Source organism: Hemibagrus wyckioides, linkage group LG12 (genome assembly GCF_019097595.1).
Source record: "Hemibagrus wyckioides isolate EC202008001 linkage group LG12, SWU_Hwy_1.0, whole genome shotgun sequence".
NCBI classification, from domain to species: domain Eukaryota; kingdom Metazoa; phylum Chordata; class Actinopteri; order Siluriformes; family Bagridae; genus Hemibagrus; species Hemibagrus wyckioides.
Window position 1 is genome coordinate 2,606,050 of NC_080721.1, and position 18,042 is coordinate 2,624,091.

Here is an 18,042-nt window from a genome sequence, read left to right on the forward strand (position 1 = left end):
CCTCATTTAATATATGAAAATAGAGGAAAAGTTTCAGCTCTACGACTCGAGTCAGGAGCTGAAAAAAGACAAAGCAGTGTGTGTTAAAGGCAGAAAATTTAATAACAGCTAAAATATTATTACAGTAATGCTGACTGCCATGTAGCATAAGCTATTTACAGTGGCCGAGAAGTGCAGAACACAATAACACATCCGAACACACAAGGACAATACGGACAAAGCGGAAAAGCTAGGTATAGTTTGTGAATGGAATTCTTCCCTCTGACTGGACGAGACATGGGTCACTCAGGATCTACAGGAAGTCCAGCAGTAGAAAGTGGATTGGTGTGTGTAAGAACACAGCTCTGCTCTTATAGCGCTCCTTACATCCTTTAATCTGGAATAGTTTGGTCTTCCAAACATGGCGTGTTTTTAGAGATGGCAAACTAACCTTTACTCCATGATACACTATCAGTATATCCAACATCACACCATATGAACGTCCTTCCTCACAGTAGCGCTGAATGAACTCCGTTTTCTTATAAATATACATGTTTGTTATTGTCTTTAAAAGATTTAAAGTTGCACTAAATGTGTTTAAAGTGAAGGCAGAACTCCACACATGTACAACAAATTCTACTGCTTCTATATCCTGAGTGACAGACATCTCGTCCAATCAGAGGAAAGAATTCCATTCACTGTACCTGTACCTATAAACTATACCTACCTTTACCACTTTGTCTGAATTCTCCTTGTGTTTCTGGATTTGTTATTTTCTTTTGCGCTTCTCGGCCACCGTAGCTATTAAATAAAAATATAAAATCCTCATTAGGACAGGTCAGGTAATGTTTTTAAAAGAGCCTCTCTAGAACTGGTCTTTACAGTAAAACTAAAAGATGATAATCTTTACGTACCTTACACCTGATATCAGCAAACCTTCCGCCACGTCTGCTGCTTTCTGCCTCACGAGGCGGTTAAGACTCCCAGGCTCTTATGTGCTAGACGTTTTTTGACTAATTCCACAACAACATAATGCGCTGTAATCTCATTAGGAAGCAGCCAGGAATCGTCACCACGTGAGGACTCAAACAGGCTGAAGAGTTTAGTCCTGAACAAATCACCATGTTTATCATCGTGAGAGAATAAATCAATCTAGAGCGCTCGATGAGAACAAAGCATTTGGTTTCACTTTATAAAGCAAAAATGAAGTGTCCATCTTGTGCGTTTGTAACGCTTGATAATGAGGTTAAGGAGTAATGTCTGTCCTGTAAACAGATGGAGTTTAGAGACGGAAGAAAGGTGACAGATGGTGAGATGTACGTTTGAGTGTCACGTGAGGGGAATGACGTACTGACCAACTGCCTGGAATGCAACAGATGGGAGAAAAATTTGTCAGGATATCAGTCACTGAACCTTGCATAATGTTCTCTTGAGGGTCATATCTAGTACCTTAGGGGTAAAATAGTTTGAGAAGATTATGAAGCAGGGTCTAACTGAGTAAAATGGTTTGAGAAGGTTATGGAGCAAGGTCTAAGTAAAATGGTTTGAGAAGGTTATTTAGCAAATTCTAGCTGAGTAAAATGGTTTGAGAAGGTTATTGAGCAGTGGTCTAGCTGAGTAAAATGGTTTGAGAAGGTTATTGAGCAGTGGTCTAGCTGAGTAAAATGGTTTGAGAAGGTTATTGAGCAGTGGTCTAGCTGAGTAAAATGGTTTGAGAAGGTTATTGCGCAGTGGTCTAGCTGAGTAAAATGGTTTGAGAAGGTTATTGCGCAGTGGTCTAGCTGAGTAAAATGGTTTGAGAAGGTTATTGAGCAGTGGTCTAGCTGAGTAAAATGGTTTGAGAAGGTTATTGAGCAGTGGTCTAGCTGAGTAAAATGGTTTGAGAAGGTTATGGAGCAAGTTCTAGCTGAGTAAAATGGTTTGAGAAGGTTATTGAGCAGTGGTCTAGCTGAGTAAAATGGTTTGAGAAGGTTATTTAGCAAATTCTAGCTGAGTAAAATGGTTTGAGAAGGTTATGGAGCAAGTTCTAGCTGAGTAAAATGGTTTGAGAAGGTTATTGAGCAGTGGTCTAGCTGAGTAAAATGGTTTGAGAAGGTTATGGAGCAAGTTCTAGCTGAGTAAAATTTACATTTCCATTTCTGGCATTTGGCAGATGCTCTTATCCAGAGCGACATACAAGTGCTTTAAGTCTCGATCATTGAATACATTAACACTGGTTCAACAGGTTACAGACTTAGGATACCATTAGCCTAAAATTGGAGGTTTTTTTTTTATTAAACATATAGCAATACATAAACAGGGAAAGATAAGAGCTCGTTTAAGTGCTTCAGGAAAAGGTAGGTCTTAAGACGTCATTTGAAGACAGTCAGAGACGCTGATGTACGGACATCTAGGGGAAGTTCATTCCACCACCTCGGTGCCAGAACAGAGAAGAGTCTAGATGAATACCTACCTTTTGCCCTGAGAGATGGTGGGACCAGTCGGGCAGTGCTAGTGGATCAGAGGGAGCGAGGTGCAGTACGAGGAGTAATAAGGTCTTTGAGGTAAGATGGTGCTGGTTTGAGAAGGTTATTGAGCAGGGTCTAGCTGAGTAAAATGGTTTAAGTAGGTTATTGAGCAGGTTGCAGCTAGGTGGCTAACTTTTTCAAGTTTAAGTGTCTTGTAAAATGATGTAAATATACAGTGCTAACAGTGGACTCAAAGCTACCTTTGACCAACATAAACGTCACGTTTCTCTGGAAGAGATGGGCCATCTGTGTAGCCTGTGCCAACTTGGCACGTACATTAAGGAGGTGTCGTGGAGTTAAATCTTCCCATGTCACTGCATTCCAGCTGGAGACTGGATAAAGCTACCTGCAGCTTATTGGATCAGTCTGAAAAGGTCATCAAACATCAACAGGACAATAAGACTGCTGTGGCTTTCCCCATTTCCTGCTTGAAGATGTTTTCAGGAAACGAGAGCGAGAGAGAGAGAGGGGGGAACTTCTTGTGGAGGAACTTCACAGAGTCCTGACCTCAACCCCATAGAACACCTTTGGGATGAATTAGAGTGGAGACTGCGAGCCAGACCTTCTCGTCCAACATCAGTGTCTGACCTCACAAATGCGCTTCTAGAGGAACGGTCAAGAATTCCCATAAACACACTCCTAAACCTTGTGGAAAGCCTTCCCAGAAGAGCTAGAGCTGTTGTAGGTGTAAAGGGGCGGGACAACTCCATATTACATTCATGTGCATGTAAAGGCAGACGTCCCAAAACTTTTGGCAAAATTGTATCTTCATAAGGAAAACTGATTACATTTTTATTTCATTTATGAGAGTTGAAAAAAATGGAAAAACATACCCACTTCCTTCTGTGCTGCTGAATCCAGTTAAACTGGCACAAAAAAAAGTGTTCTGCTGGTATCTCCTACTCAACCCCTCTCCCTATTCTGGAGCTGCGTAAAAGCAGTTAAGAGCCAAGGGAGAGAGTACAAAGAGTTCAATCTTACACTGTGTAGGATAATGAATGTGGTAGTCATGGTGAAACACTGATGTGTAACATTCATCTTCAGTAATGTCTTCATCCAGATCAGGGTCACAGCACACACACACACACACACACTAGATGGACATCAGGTCAGTTAGCGCATCATGAACACACACATTCATAACTAGCGCCACCCGTCCATATCCCTGCATGTTTTTGGTGGATGGAAAGAAACCACAGAACATGGAGAAAACCCATCAGACACTGAGAGACCATGATGAACATGATATACAGACTGGATCCAGAGCTCAGGACTGGACTGAGGTGAGGACACTGGAGATGTCATCATCATGTCATCACACTATTATTATAGTTTTTATCTCGGTGTGATTCTAAACTCGAGGTAAAGAGGATCCTGGGTTATCTTGATTGACGTTTCACACTTTATCTGGGTTATAATTAATCCCGACTCGTCATAATCTAACTCTGAACGCTCCTGAACCTGGGGTTAACCTTCTTATTAGCATATCCTAAACAGACTTTTCTGATTGTCACCGTTTATATATCCTCTTCGCTCCAATTGACACATTTTCTATCACCATTTGACCATTTTTTAGTTTTTCTATTTGTGTAATGAGACATGCAAGAGCTCTGACCGGTTGCCTGTTGCTAAGCATCTAACATTCTAACGCCCCATTTACATTTGGCAGATGCCCTTATCCAGAGCCATCTATATATATTTGAGCTCATTTTATACGACTGAGCAACTGAGGGTAAAGGCTCTTGCTCAGGGCTCCAGCAGTGGCAGCTTGGTGGACCTTAGATTCAACCTTCTGAGCAGTTGTCCAACACCTGAGCCTGTATTCTGCATTGTTATCAATTTGGTAAATGCTTGTATTTTACCATAAGCTGGTCTGCCTTCCATTATGAAACACCAGATGAGCAGAGACAGTACTGTGAGAGTTCCCAACACGGCTCGACTCCATTCCCAATCTCATTACCTTCCTGCTTGGTCTAAGATCTCCATGTGGAAGACGGATATCAGTTCCTTCATTTTCTCACCTCAATACAGAAAGAGACAAAGAGACTCCAGACAGCACAAGGAAGCAAGAAAATCTATACAGAATAAAGGTTGCTTTCGGGTGATGAATGAAAACACGTGAAAACTGATGGAATGAGAGACGAACCATATGACAAGATGTCTGCCAGTTTTTCTGCCTGTGAAGCTGCGAAGACTTCAACAAACACCAGGCAGACAGACAGAGCCTTTATTCTATACAGTCATAGATACATATATATTTGTATATACAGATATACACCTTTAGCTTCATATAAAAACACAAAACGAAAAATAATGCTGATTCAAATAAATACTGTAAACCTGTGCTGGCAAGAATGACACAGCGCACAAAAGGTCTGTGCTTGATTACACGGACGAAGAAAAAAAAAAAAAAAAAAAAGGCTTCAATCCAAAATACAAGTGTGTGTGTTGGTGAAAAAAAGAAAAACATACCAATCTAGATAGAACAGTAACTTCTGTGAAGCTGCTGTTTGAATGAGACTGACAGGAGGAGTGAGTGTGTGTGTGTGTGTGTGTGTGTGTGTGTGTGTCGTTGCCAAAACATCTCTCTCATCGCTTGTTGCCTGTCCAGTAAAAATATCACTAAGAGATTTAATTCAGGCTCAGGGGTCAATTACAATGGAATCCAATGCAACCAGTGCAGCCAGTTTGATGCTTTTCTTCATCTTTACATTCATGTTTTCCCAACACTTCCCGAAAAAAAAAAACAAACAAACAAAAAAATACGTCGTTTGGATTTTGCTACAACAGATATGAATAAAGGCGTTCTTTTCCGGTTCTTTCCATTTCTCCCATTTCAGAATTCGGGATGGTGACGACACGTCAGATCTCTCGGACTCTTCCGTCCGTTTTGTGTCTGCAGTACTGGGTCACGCTCTTTCCATCTTGTCCTTGATGTGTGGAAGACTTCGTGTCCATGTTACCTTTGAAACGGCATCCTAAGGTACGCACTCTACCCACAGGCTCTGGAAATACCAGACTATTGTAACCAGCTCCAACTTAAGACAAAATCCTGCGTCACTCTTTAAATATTTTAAAGCTGACACGGCAGTATAACCCGACAACTCCTTTTAGGTCCACCTTAAAACTACTTGGTCAGAGAGGTTTGCCTGAAAATAAAAGAAGGATGGATTTCACCAGGTGAATTCCGATTGTTGTTGCACACTGACTGTTCACAGCCCCCTCCAAAATGTGAAGAGTTTTGTTTTGCTTTTTTTTTTTTTGGCGCAAAAAAACTAAGGCAGGTAGAAACGAACGTCACCGGCTAATGTCACGATTGACCTCCCAAGGCTTTCCTGATGTCTGCTCGCTAGGAGCGATGGGACTCTGGAAGAACTGATGCCTGAGAGCTGCAGCCAGACTGATGCGCTTCGGTGGCTCATACTCCAGCATGGCCTCGATCAGGTCGAACAGCTGGTGATGCTCCTCGGCCTCAGACAGGATGTAGCGCTGGACAACACAGACATCAAAGGAGGAATGATAGTAATAATAACAAAAATATACGCTGATCTGTGAGGTCAGAGCACAAAACATATAAAGGGGAACATATATAAACATCCCCATCAGGCTCAGTGAAGATAACTCCATCATAGTGAACGCTGCATGGCGTTCTTCTTTAAAGAAGTTCAGTGATGATTAAAAATCCACCAAATTTCAGCTCAATCTCACTTTCGGCTCCTGAGAAACGGCTAATTATACTTAACCCCACCCACTATCGATGTCCACACCCACACTTTTGGAGAAATTCTCAGAACTTTGGACCGAACACAAAGCCATTAAACCAACCAAATTAGTCAGAAATCAGAAATCCAAATCGCCGTTCACAAATTTTAGAAAACCAGCTCCACCTCTGTGGAAGTACATGAGATGTGGTGGACTTATTTTATATTCAGTTAGTTTTATAAAGTTCCTTCGTAGACTGATGCATAAATATATATGTGTATAAATAGATAAAATTTCAGTTTGGTCTGTACGAAAACAATAGACACTAAAAAACGTGCTTGGACCAGCTAATAATAAAAATAATAATAATATTAATAATAATATTAATAATAATAATAATAATAATAATAATAATAATAATAATAATAATAACAGTCTCTCACTCTTAAGGGTTTGCAGTTCTCTCGAACATATCTTCCTGCTGAGGAGTTTTCATCCCAGTCGAGACGCCCGCGGTAAAAGTACTTCTGCTTTCTGTTGAGATGAGAAATCCAGATCAGATCAAGTCCAATTCCTTTGACATTCCAACCTCAAAACAGCATCAGTAAGTATAAGATGTGGAGGACAGGGGGTTTCTAAAGTAGGTGGTCAGGGGGGGCTCGGTTTACCGAAGTGGTGACGAGAGAAACTCCTCTTTTGTTTTAAAAAAGATTAACAAACCAATTTTTATCAAAAAGAGTTGTATCACCGAGCCATACTGAAATGAAGAGTGTAAACAATAGAAAATAACTTCATGTTAGTTTATACATATCTCCAGGAGCTTTTAAAACCTAGAAAAAGTTCAGCCTTTTGTTCCAGTCTTTTATTCTCTCAGACTAACTAAAGAGTAGAGTATAAAAGTACAAAAAAAGGAAAAAGTACAATGTACATGTGTGATTTGTACGCTCACTCACGAAGCATGCACATGTTCCCTGTCATCGAGTGTGTGTGTGTTTTCAATGCTATACCTTGTTTTTCTGATCATCCTGGAAGGGACAGGACCCAATATTCTCTCCATCATGGCTAAGTGCTCTCTATTATCATGAGTCTGGGGGAAAAAAAAAGAGAGACGATTAAGAGACATTAGTAAGAGGAGAACACCAGAACAGTCTCAGAGGTTAAAAATGATCAGATTTTGATTGTATTGAACATTGTTATTAGATTAGGGAGAAGAAACTAAAAGTGCTTGATTGGCATGAAAAGGCAATGGAGAAAGAAGGAAGCGAAAAAGACAGAGGGAGAGGAAGTTAGTCTCCTCATGCCAGTTACACACACCCAAATAGTGACCTTAGACCCAACTGAACTCCTGACCATGATCAGAGCAGGAAAGAAAAAACAGCAGCGTACCTGAAAAAGTGTGAAGCCAAGGTAATACTCGAAGAGGATGCAGCCGATACTCCACACATCACAAGGCTGGTTCCATCCCAGTTCTGCACACATTCACAAACATTACATTAAAACACACGTCGTCTCTAAATCAAAGGGCATTTTAGGACATGAATATTGGGAAGCAGTTCATAATATTCACTATGAAGAATACGCATGGGACGAACTGGATCATGAACAGCTGTAAGGCTCCAGTTATCATCATCAGGAAGGAGGATTTAAATAGAAAGCATGGAGTCTAAAGTAAAACAGTGTTGTGTTTCGCAACATGCGTTTCCTTTAATATCCTTAGTATGGAAAGTCTCATGAGAAACAGACAGTGTCTGCACAGCAGCGTCCACTGTAACTCCTCTAAAGCTGAAGTTAAAGACAAGGTCAGGTAGTCCTCTCAGAGCCGTGTTAGATCTGTGGAACATCTGCAGATGAAGTCTGGGAGAATGGGCGCTCTGCTGAAGCTCACTGATAAAGGTTTGGGGGAAAATCAGGTTCACTGTCAGGTCAAAGCTAAAACATACATTCAAAACACATCAATTAGCTCTAAGCTTAGAATCATTATCCTGGAAAAGAGATGGTGACTAACATACCCATGATGTTCTCAACATGAAAAAACTAAACATAATGATAGGGATTTTATATATTTTGTATTAAAGCTGAATGGGAAATAAATGTACAATTAGAATATAATAATGTCCTGGAAACTTTCCACAAAAGAAAAACAGGAGTGTTATGACTTGAGGAGTCAGGCTGATGTCCTCATGTGTGATAAACATGGATACAGACACTGAGCTCTGAAACTGAAGTTGGTGGGGTTGAGGAGATGTTCCATCTGAGCACCGTGTACTTTGTACTCAGTGCTGACTAGAATAAACCTCATCTCTGCCATCATCCAGTCTGAAGTGTTCCACTTTTTCTTAGATAGTTTAGGTCAGCTCATTAGACTGAGTTAGTTGGGTCAGTGTGGTCATTTCAAGTCAGATAGGCTAGCTTCAGGAGAGTCTCACTTTAAACTAGGGCTGAAACGATTCCTCGAGTCTGAGATTTACTATAACTACACCCATCCATCTATATAACTACACCCATCCATATCTATCTCTCTATCTATGGCGATAGTCACGACGACGGCAGAAACTGCTGAGAGGAACAGAACTTGTGCATGACTTCCTCTGCTTCACTGCAGATTGTTCTCCGGGAACACCACGCCCTCTTTCACATGGACATATCGAAATGTTTTTGATGCACCCTTTCAAACACACTTCCTGTTTTCCTGGAACTCCACTGGTTGGTCAGTTCCAGGAATGTTCCTTAGGCCTTAAACGACATATTACTTGCATGTGTTTCTGACACACGATATGTAACATAAATTATAAATCTCACACGAGGCTTCAAACATACCGAGAATGACCTCAGGTGCGCGGTAGTGCCTGGTGGACACGATCGTGCTGTGGTGTTCGTGGTCAAACGTGGCACTTCCGAAATCTACCACCCTCACTGCGGTGCTCTTCACCATACGCTCTTCTCTCTTCTGAACCAGAAAACAAGACACACCAAAATAAATGGGTCATTCTAAGGAAAGAAGTAAAAAATAATAACAAGGGCGACCTTCATGAGCTCACCTTCTCCACGTTGTAGGTCAAAGAGAAGTCCGAGTTCACGAAGAGGATATTCTCTGGTTTTAGATCCGTGTGGGTCAGCTTGTTATCATGTAGAACTGTAAATGAGAAACTATGACATTACTGCGTTTGTGCTCATAAAACACGTCCGTCGCATGAGTTTTATTTTTAAAGTGTACTCACACTTGACGGCTAGGCAGAGCTGGTAGGCCATGTGTCGCACCTGGCTGATGGAATAAGGCAGGTAATTGTTCTCCTTCAGGAAGTCAAAGGTGCTGAGTGCTAGCAGCTCAAAGCTGAGACACATGTGACCATGGTAGTCAAACCAGTCAAACATCCGTACACACAGACTGCAAGAAATGATGAGAGGAGGAAAATAAAAAGTTTTTAAGTAGGTTATTCAGACCTGGGGGAAAAAATAACAGGATTTGTGAGGCAGGGGTCCAAAAGCATGGGGATCACTTGCTTTAAAAAATGCTCACAAATCTCCTCTTGTTTGATTTAATTTCCTTTACAAATGTCAAAGACTGATCATGTGTGCTAATACACCGATCAAGCATAACATTATGATTGTGTCTGTCCCCTTTTTGCTGCCAAACCAACCCTGACCCGTCGAGGCATGGACTCCACTAGATCCCTGAAGGTGTGCTGTGGTATCTGGCACCAAGATGTTAGATCCTTTAAGTCCTTTAAGTTGCAAGGTGGGGCCTCCATGGGCTTAAAGGATACTTTTGACAGATACTGACCACTGCAGACCAGGAACACCCCACAAGAGCTGCAGTTTTGGAGTTAGCCGTGCTAGCGGTAAGCGGTTTTGAGAGGTCATTATCATTTTCCAATTGCCTTCAAAAGTAACCAAAAAGTTCTGGATTATTTTTAGATTTTGAGCGTAAGGTTAGAGTTTCCGATTTGAGATGCAGCTCATGACGACATTCACGATGACAGCAAAACATTCGTGTCTGACGTGCCGTCTAGTGACGTCCATTTTTAATCTGCCAGTGTGTGTGTACAATGCTGCGAGGTAAAAACCACACTAATGTTCACACATTAGAACATTAATAGGTTACGTTATTAACGTCATTAATACGTTACGGTGTCTCCGAGTCGTCTGGTCAAAAGAGTCTGGGTTTAAAGGTACAATATGTACGGTAAATGTCTGACTCTCTCGATCCTGTTCACTCACTTTTTATTATCCGGGTCTCGCTCGTTGATCCTCTCCAGGACGTTGATCTCCAGTCGAGCAGCCTCCTTATACTTTTCAACATTTTTAATGATTTTCAGAGCCACATGAGCTCCACCTCTGGAGATGAAAAAATGTGTTATGAGGGATGAAAATATTAGAAACAAATGACTAACATGTATAGAAGGGTAAGATGGGGTTAAAAAATAAATAAATAAAATAAATAAATAACTCTCAATCGTTGAAATGTATAGGAAGGGACAAGTATGAAAGCCAGAGGCAACTAGCTAAACATCAGTGCAAGACAAACCTGATTCCAGGTGAAATATTTTACGTGTGTGTTAATTCTTGGTAGCACAAAAAGACAGACTGCTTCATTATGCAAATAAATAAAATTTACTAAAAAAGGTGAACCGTCTCCATTTGCCTATAAATGTCTCCGTGAGTGTAGTCATGGCAGATTTCTCTAACAAGCGGCTGAAGTTATTACATGGAAGGCCTAATATAATAAAGATTAGTTTAACAAAGAGAAAAGTTTACCTGCGATGGTCGATGCACTCCATCACCCTTCCAAAGGTGCCTTCACCCAAAGTGCCAACAATTTCATCTGAGAGGGGGACAGGGATGGGGGGATGGGGGGGGGGAGATAAAAACAAAAACAAAAAAAAAAAAGACAAAAAGGAAAGAAGTAAATGATATTAACAAAAAGGGAAAAAAAACCAGGCAAAAGTACCAAAAAGGCAGGCGATAAATGCTCTAACATCTCTGCATTGCCCCACATCCACCCCCCCCCCAACCCGTTTTAGTTATTAGAAATTAACCTAAAATGCACAACTGATTTGCAGACCGTTGGCCCAACAAGGTAAACAAACAAAGTTGGGATAATTATTCAACCCTGGAAATACTGCAAAAACTAGGAGTGAAACAACAACGACATCCCCCTGCTGAGGAATCACTGAATTTGCTGGAAAAATGGATAAAATAAAAATAAATAAAAATCAATAAATCAATCAATAAATAAAGAAGCCACCCGATCCCACCCCGAACTAAACGACTAAAAGGCTGAAACGAGATCTAAATGAAACTAACGAAAAGAAAGCAAAACTAAAACCTAGTAGGAAAAATTAACAATTTTTTAAAAAGACCCAGAGATGACTATAAATAGACGTTTAAAAGAAGAAATACTAGGTTTCAAGGATTCAATTCAAGGATATCAAAAGCTGTAAAAGCTTTTTAAACATCCCCGTAATGCACCTGGGACACCACTAGAAGGATATAAGATAAAAGATATAAAAAAATATGGTGTACGTGTAAGTTAAGATATCGATCTATAACATTCTGGTCTATTCGAACGAATCAAAATCATCGACATCATGATGTCTGGCCCTGGCGTGTGCGTGTGTATGCTCTGTGCTGCTACTGATAGGGAGAAAGGTTACGATATAAGAGTAGAGGAGTAGTAGTAGTAGTGGCAGTGTGTACATCTCTCTTGCAGGACGTCGCCACTCCGACAGATCAGGTGACCCTCCTCGTCGTCCCTCACACATAGCGGCCGCGTCCCGCTGGCACTCCGCTGCTTTTCGGCCCCCCAGCCAGGGTCACAGGTCACGGCACAACCGGCAAAGCAGGAGGGGGCGGGCCGAGAGGGGAGGGTGGAAGGGGCAGCCGTAGCCACGGCGATGGAGAGGAGCAGTGGTGATGGTGGTGGTGGTGTACGTAGGTTTGGTGATCATGGGGCGGTTCGTATGACACCACGTGAGAAGATATATAACGATAGGGAAATATTGTGCAAGGGAACAAGTCAAAGATCACATTTTGTCCCTTCTGCTTGCTCTCTACATGAACTTCCCCTCCCCTCAAACTCCTGTCTAGTGCCCTGACAAAAAACACCTGCATCATAAACATTCATGTACACAAGAGCAACACATATAAGCAAAAGAAACTGGTAAACCATCACATTACACAAGTCGATACAGAAAAATCAAACTTGTTGCACTACCAAGTGAGAAAGGCAGGCAATCGATGGAGGGAAAAAAAATCTACATACTATTAATCAATAGCTTATTTTGGTTTTTTTATTTTTTTTTTAATTTTCTCATCTCTAAGAAAAAGAAAGAAAGAAAGAAAGAAAGAAAGAGGAGGTATGTATAGAGAAATAATGACAAACTTGTAAACAGCTTGTTATGATTACGAGCTAAGAACTTCCTTTAATGTAGGATCATTTTCAATCCAAATTAAAAAACAAAAAACTGCCTAGTTCTCCTAATATGCACAAAAAACACTTAAAAAATCAAAAGGGAAAAAACAAAACACTTACCAAATCCTGGAGCTGTAGAGAAGAAAATGTTAAAATGAATGAAAAGAGAGAGAGAGAGAGAGAGAGAGAGAGAGAGAGAGAGAGAGAGAGAGAGAGAGAGCCTAGAAGTAAGGCCTGGGCTGGGAAGTACTCACCGAGGAGGATGGGCTATAGGACCTGGTTCTACGCCGCCTTCGTTTGTGCTTACGCCTGCTGCCTTTGTGGCGCTGGTGCGTGCGGCGGTAGTCATAACTGGTGGAAGGGTCGCGTGAGTGGTAGCCATCTGGGGTCAGTCGCTCGCGCTCACGTTCACGTTCTCGCTCTCTCTCGTGTTCCTGCCGCCGGTAGCCTTCGCCGTAGCGCCTGTCGTAAGGCCTCCTGTCTACAGAACGGTTGTCGTAGCTGGAAATGGAAAAGCAACTGCTTAGCTTTCATTTTATTTCATAAAGCAAAGTAAATGAGCCCGAGTTAGCAAACGACGTTTAAAACCGCTTCTACTAATTACATAGCCGAACAACTGACTTCCTCAGGAAGGAAAGCGTCTGTAGCTACTCTAGTAATTCTTAACTGAAAATAAATGAGTTAAATAATTTAGTGTAGATATTGAATCACAGACGTTTCTAGGTTACCTCCTGGAGCGTCCGTATGTGCCGTCCTGCCTGTGTCCTCGTCCCCTCCTGTCTCGCTCGCTGCTTGAGGAAAAGGATCGCGAGCGCCGGTGTCGAGGCTTTCTCCCACGCTCTCGCTCGCGATAACGGTCCTGATAGCTGCTACGGCTGGCCCGCTCCGACGATGCATACCGCCTGGAATGGGGCATCTGGACACACGGAGACATGCAGCAGATGGTCAGCGTAATGAAACTCACTATAACATTTGACAGATTAAACACTGTTTCTGATGTAATTATGGTCTGCAGTACAACAGGACATTGAGAAATGATCCTTAAACTCATCTTTCTCCCCACTCAGAAGGTGCAATATTTAAACATCTAACCCATCAACTTATTAACTATTAGAGACGTAATCATGAAAAACCTGACTAGTCTTACATAATGCACTGTTAAGAAGATGGAAAAACGCTCAAGAAAAAAAAATCAGAATGGAAATTAAACCTTGGCTTTGGCATCACAAGAGCTTCCAAGAAACAAACTTGTGAGTGTCTGAAACACACTGTATATAGACTCACAGCTATTTACAGAAGGTCTGCAAAACAAACTGGGTGGAGGAGACAACGGCAAACAGGAGTACGTGAACACAGACACGTGGAAATACTTGAGAGAGTTCTTGAGTGAGAGAGAGAGAGAGAGAGAGAGAGAGAGAGAGAGAGAGAGAGAGCGAATGAGTGAGAAAATGAATGAGTGAGAGAGAGGGAGAGAGAGAGAGCGAATGAGTGAGAAAATGAATGAGTGAGAGAGAGGGAGAGAGAGAGAGCGAATGAGTGAGAAAATGAATGAGTGAGAGAGAGGGAGAGAGAGAGAGAGAGAGAGAGAGAGAGAGAGAGAGAGAGAGCGAATGAGTGAGAAAATGAATGAGTGAGAGAGAGGGAGAGCGAGTGAGTGAGAGAGTGAGAGAGCGAGAGAGAGAGAGAGAGAGAGAGAGAGCGAGAGAGAGAGAGAGAGAGAGAGAGAGAGAGAGCGAGAGAGCGAGAGAGAGAGAGAGAGAGAGAGAACGGATCTACACAACCAGCCGAGGTGTGAAAGAAAAAAATGGTTTCAGGAGTGAGAGGTGGGATATCATCTCCTTCTGTCAATCACAGTCAAACGAGCCAATCAGGGGTCTAGGAGCTCCTGTATGTGGAAGGAGAGCAATGGCTGATGGAAATGTGAGGAAGAAATATCAAGAGAAAAATACAGGATACATATTGAAATGTTTATCATAAGTCATTTGTTTTGCTTCAGCTCAGTGCTCTGTGCTTTCCCCCACCCCGATTTCTTTTTCTAACCTTTGAGTTTCCCCCAAGTGTTTTTTCACACTTCCACTATATTACCAAAAGTTTTGGGACACCCCTCCAAATTCAGGTGTTGTTTTTTTGGGGGTTGGACTCAGCCCCTTAGTTCCAGTGAAAGGAACTCTTAATGCTTCAGCTTCATACCAAGACATTTTGGACAATTTCATGCTCTGTGGGAACAGTTTGGGGATGACCCCTTCCTGTTCCAACATGACTACACACCAGTGACCAAAGCAAGGTCCATAAAGTTTAGTGTGTCCACAGAGTTTGGTGTGGAGGAACTTGACTGGCCTGCACAGAGTCCTGACCTCAACCCACATAGAACACCTTTGGGATGAATTAGAGCGGAGACTGTGAGCCAGACCAAAGCTGGAACGTCTGCCTTTACATGCACATGAATGTAATATGGAGTTGACCCACCTTTTACAGCTTCAGCTCTTCTGAGAAGGATTTCCACAAGGTTTAGGAGTGTGTTTATGGGAATTTTTGACCATTCCTCTAGAAGCACATTTGTGAGGTCAGGCACTGATGTTGGACGAGAAGGCCTGGCTCGCAGTCTCCGTTCTAAACCAAAAGGTGTTCTATGGGGTTGAGGTCAGGACTCTGTGCAGGCCAGTCAAGTTTCTCCACACCAAACTCACTCATCCATGTCTTTATGGACCTTGCTTTGGTCACTGGTGTGCAGTCATGTTGGAACAGGAAGGGGTCATCCCCAAACTGTTCCCACAAAGAGCATGAAATTGTCCAAAATGTCTTGGTATGAAACTGAAGCATTAAGAGTTCCTTTCACTGGAACTAAGGGGCCGAGCCCAGGCCCTGAAAAACACCTGGATTCAGTGATTTAGAGGGGTGTCCCAAAACTTTGGGCAAGATAGTGTATTATGTGAAACTAAACCAAACCAAAGGCGAAAAGAAAAACACAAGACTCTGAATGTTTAAAACACACTTTTACATTACGTTCAACTAAAAAGACACAAGACACACCATCAGACCTGACAGAAAGTCAACTCTTTACCAATACGTTTCACAAAGACTCAATAAAATGTAGCATGTGATTTTGTATTCTGGAGCTGAATTACTATTAATTATAATCTGAATTCTTTTGGGGTTTTTTTGTGCTATTTATAACCAAAATGTAATGGAATACTGAGAGGACAGACATGAGAGATTCAGAGCTTAACATTTTAGTTATCTAGTTATTAAAAATAGCTAGTTTTAGAAATTCTCTCCAAGTAAGATATTTAATAAATAAACAAACAAACAAACAAACAAACAAACAAACAAACCCCATACCTGAGGAGATATCTGCTACCTGGTTGTGTTGTGTTTCTCAGGCCTTCATCTTTTCTCAGCAGCTCCTAAAGGCTTCAAGTCTAACTTGAACTAGCCAACTTGCTAACCTTAGCACGGTCTCGAGAAAACTTTTTTTTTTTAAATTTTATTTCGCCTCTTTAATGAAACAATACTAGTTCACTGAAACACACACTCCCTCAAACACCGTACTCGAGGACAGTCCCTAAAAATAATCCCATCTCGCACTATTTTTAGCTAGCTGTTTTGCTAATGGTGCTAACGTATAGCTAACCCGCCCGTGTAGATACATATTTAATCTTGCACCGAAGCCGCCGCCATCTTGAGCAGGGTTAGCATGAAGAGGCTAAGCCAAGCTAGGCTCAAAACAAAACAGTGGGGGGAAAAACCCCGTAATACAATCACGCGGGTTTTAATGGGAGACTGAAAGGTGTGTGTTTTCTTACCGTTTTAGCAGCGAGGCCTGTGCGTTTATCCCAAAGAAAATCCGTGTTGGCGCTCAAGCTCTGGATTTCTCTCTCCGCTGAATTTTGGACGACTTAGCAAAGCTGAAACCGCGACTGAGGAGGCTGTGTCCCAAATCCACACACGGAGGGAGGAATATGCGCCCTACTGGATATCTAGTGCTACTACATGTTCTCTACAAGCCGTGTGGGATCAACTTCACTGCCTTCATACACCACTTTATTTAATCTAAGCAACTGACCCTTACACCTTTATGAGATTATACTGTATTATCCAATATATATTGGTCCCTTCATAACAGCCTTCCTTCCTTCCATGAAGGATTTCTCCTAGAGCATCTGTGCCCAGATAGTAAGGCGTTAACGTTGGTGAGAACCTTGGTTCGAATTCATCCTAAAGGTGTTCGGAAGTGTAGAGGTCTACAATTTAAACATCTTTATTTAGGCTGGCTTTGTGCATGGGGCATCTGTCTGTCATGTCAAAAGTTTTGGGTCATTGAATCCAGGTGTTGTTTTTCAGGGCCTGGGCTCGGCCCCTTAGTTCCAGTGAAAGGAACTCTTAATGCTTCAGCTTCATACCAAAACATTTTGGACAATTTCATGCTCTTTGTGGGAACAGTTTGGGGATGACCCCTTCCTGTTCCAACATGACTGCACACCAGTGACCAAAGCAAGGTCCATAAAGACATGGATGAGTGAGTTTGAGTCCTGACCTCAACCTGATAGAACACCTTTGGGATGAATTAGAGTGGAGACTGCAAGCCAGACCTTCTCGTCCAACATCAGTGCCTGACCTCACAAATGACAGCGCTTCTAGAGGAACGGTCAAAAATTCCCATAAACACACTCCTAAACCTTGTGGAAAGCCTTCCCAGAAGAGTTGAAGCTGTTATAGCTGTAAAGGGGCGGGACAACTCCATATTACATTCATGTGCATGTAAAGGCAGACGTTCCAGTTTTGGCCTGGCTCACAGTCTCCACTCTAATTCATCCCAAAGGTGTTCTATGGGGTTGAGGTCAGGACTCTATGAAGTTCCTCCACACCAAACTCACTCATCCATGTCTTTATGGACCTTGCTTTGGTCACTGGTGTGCAGTCATGTTGGAACAGGAAGGGGTCATCCCCAAACTGTTCCCACAAAGAGCATGAAATTGTCCAAAATGTCTTGGTATGAAGCTGAAGCATTAAGAGTTCCTTTCACTGGAACTAAGGGGCCGAGCCCAACCCCTGAATTCAATGATTTGGAGGCGTGTCCCAAAACCTTTGGCAATATCATGTAGATGTCTATCATTAACATGACTCTTCACTTCATTGGAAACCCTGAAAATCAGCCCCAGACCCATTAACCCCTCCTCCAACACACTATACTGCCCGTCTCCAGTTCAGTAGGTAGCCTCCTCCTCCTTCTGTCATCCATCAAGCTGCCGGACAGTGAAGCGTGATTCCTCACTCACTCCAGATTACGGTGATGTTGCTTCCAGAGACTATCACATTATAACTGAACTGTTGTTTCTTCTAGAAGCTTCCAGTGGACCAGGATGGAAATTCTGCGTATGTGTATGGTATTTTTCGGAACTGTTCGTGACGAACAGTTAATATAAGACGTTTATTACTATGACG

At 42.0% G+C, this 18,042-nt stretch overlaps 2 protein-coding genes across 4 annotated transcripts in view; both read right to left on the reverse strand.

The window, feature by feature from the left end:
- The window catches only part of si:ch211-81a5.8 (uncharacterized protein LOC560648 homolog), an 18,350-nt gene extending 13,854 nt beyond the window's left edge, over positions 1-4,496 (reverse strand). The window contains exons 1-3 of the mRNA XM_058405332.1: positions 894-4,496; positions 707-780; positions 1-58 (exon numbers count right to left, since the gene is read on the reverse strand). The exon at positions 1-58 is cut by the window's left edge and continues 193 nt beyond it. The gene's annotated coding sequence lies outside the window, so the exon portion shown is untranslated. The remainder of the gene's footprint in view (positions 59-706; positions 781-893) is intronic.
- Positions 4,497-4,634: 138 nt separating this feature from the next.
- Positions 4,635-16,540, reverse strand: clk2a (CDC-like kinase 2a). Of its 3 annotated transcripts, none has more exons than XM_058405322.1 (13): positions 16,404-16,540; positions 13,329-13,516; positions 12,855-13,101; positions 11,886-11,976; positions 10,944-11,010; positions 10,407-10,523; positions 9,407-9,573; positions 9,227-9,321; positions 9,006-9,135; positions 7,575-7,657; positions 7,196-7,275; positions 6,632-6,722; positions 4,635-5,975 (listed from the first exon to the last, which is right to left on the reverse strand). In XM_058405322.1, exons 2-13 carry the CDS (start codon positions 13,514-13,516, stop codon positions 5,784-5,786), a joined length of 1,548 nt encoding a protein of 515 aa, XP_058261305.1. In that variant the 5' UTR covers positions 16,404-16,540; the 3' UTR covers positions 4,635-5,783. The 3 variants fall into 3 exon arrangements, with proteins under 3 accessions (XP_058261305.1, XP_058261306.1, XP_058261307.1); XM_058405323.1 differs by having other exon boundaries at positions 13,316-13,516; XM_058405324.1 differs by lacking the exons at positions 11,886-11,976; positions 13,329-13,516; positions 16,404-16,540 and having other exon boundaries at positions 12,855-12,981.
- Positions 16,541-18,042: the final 1,502 nt, after the last annotated feature.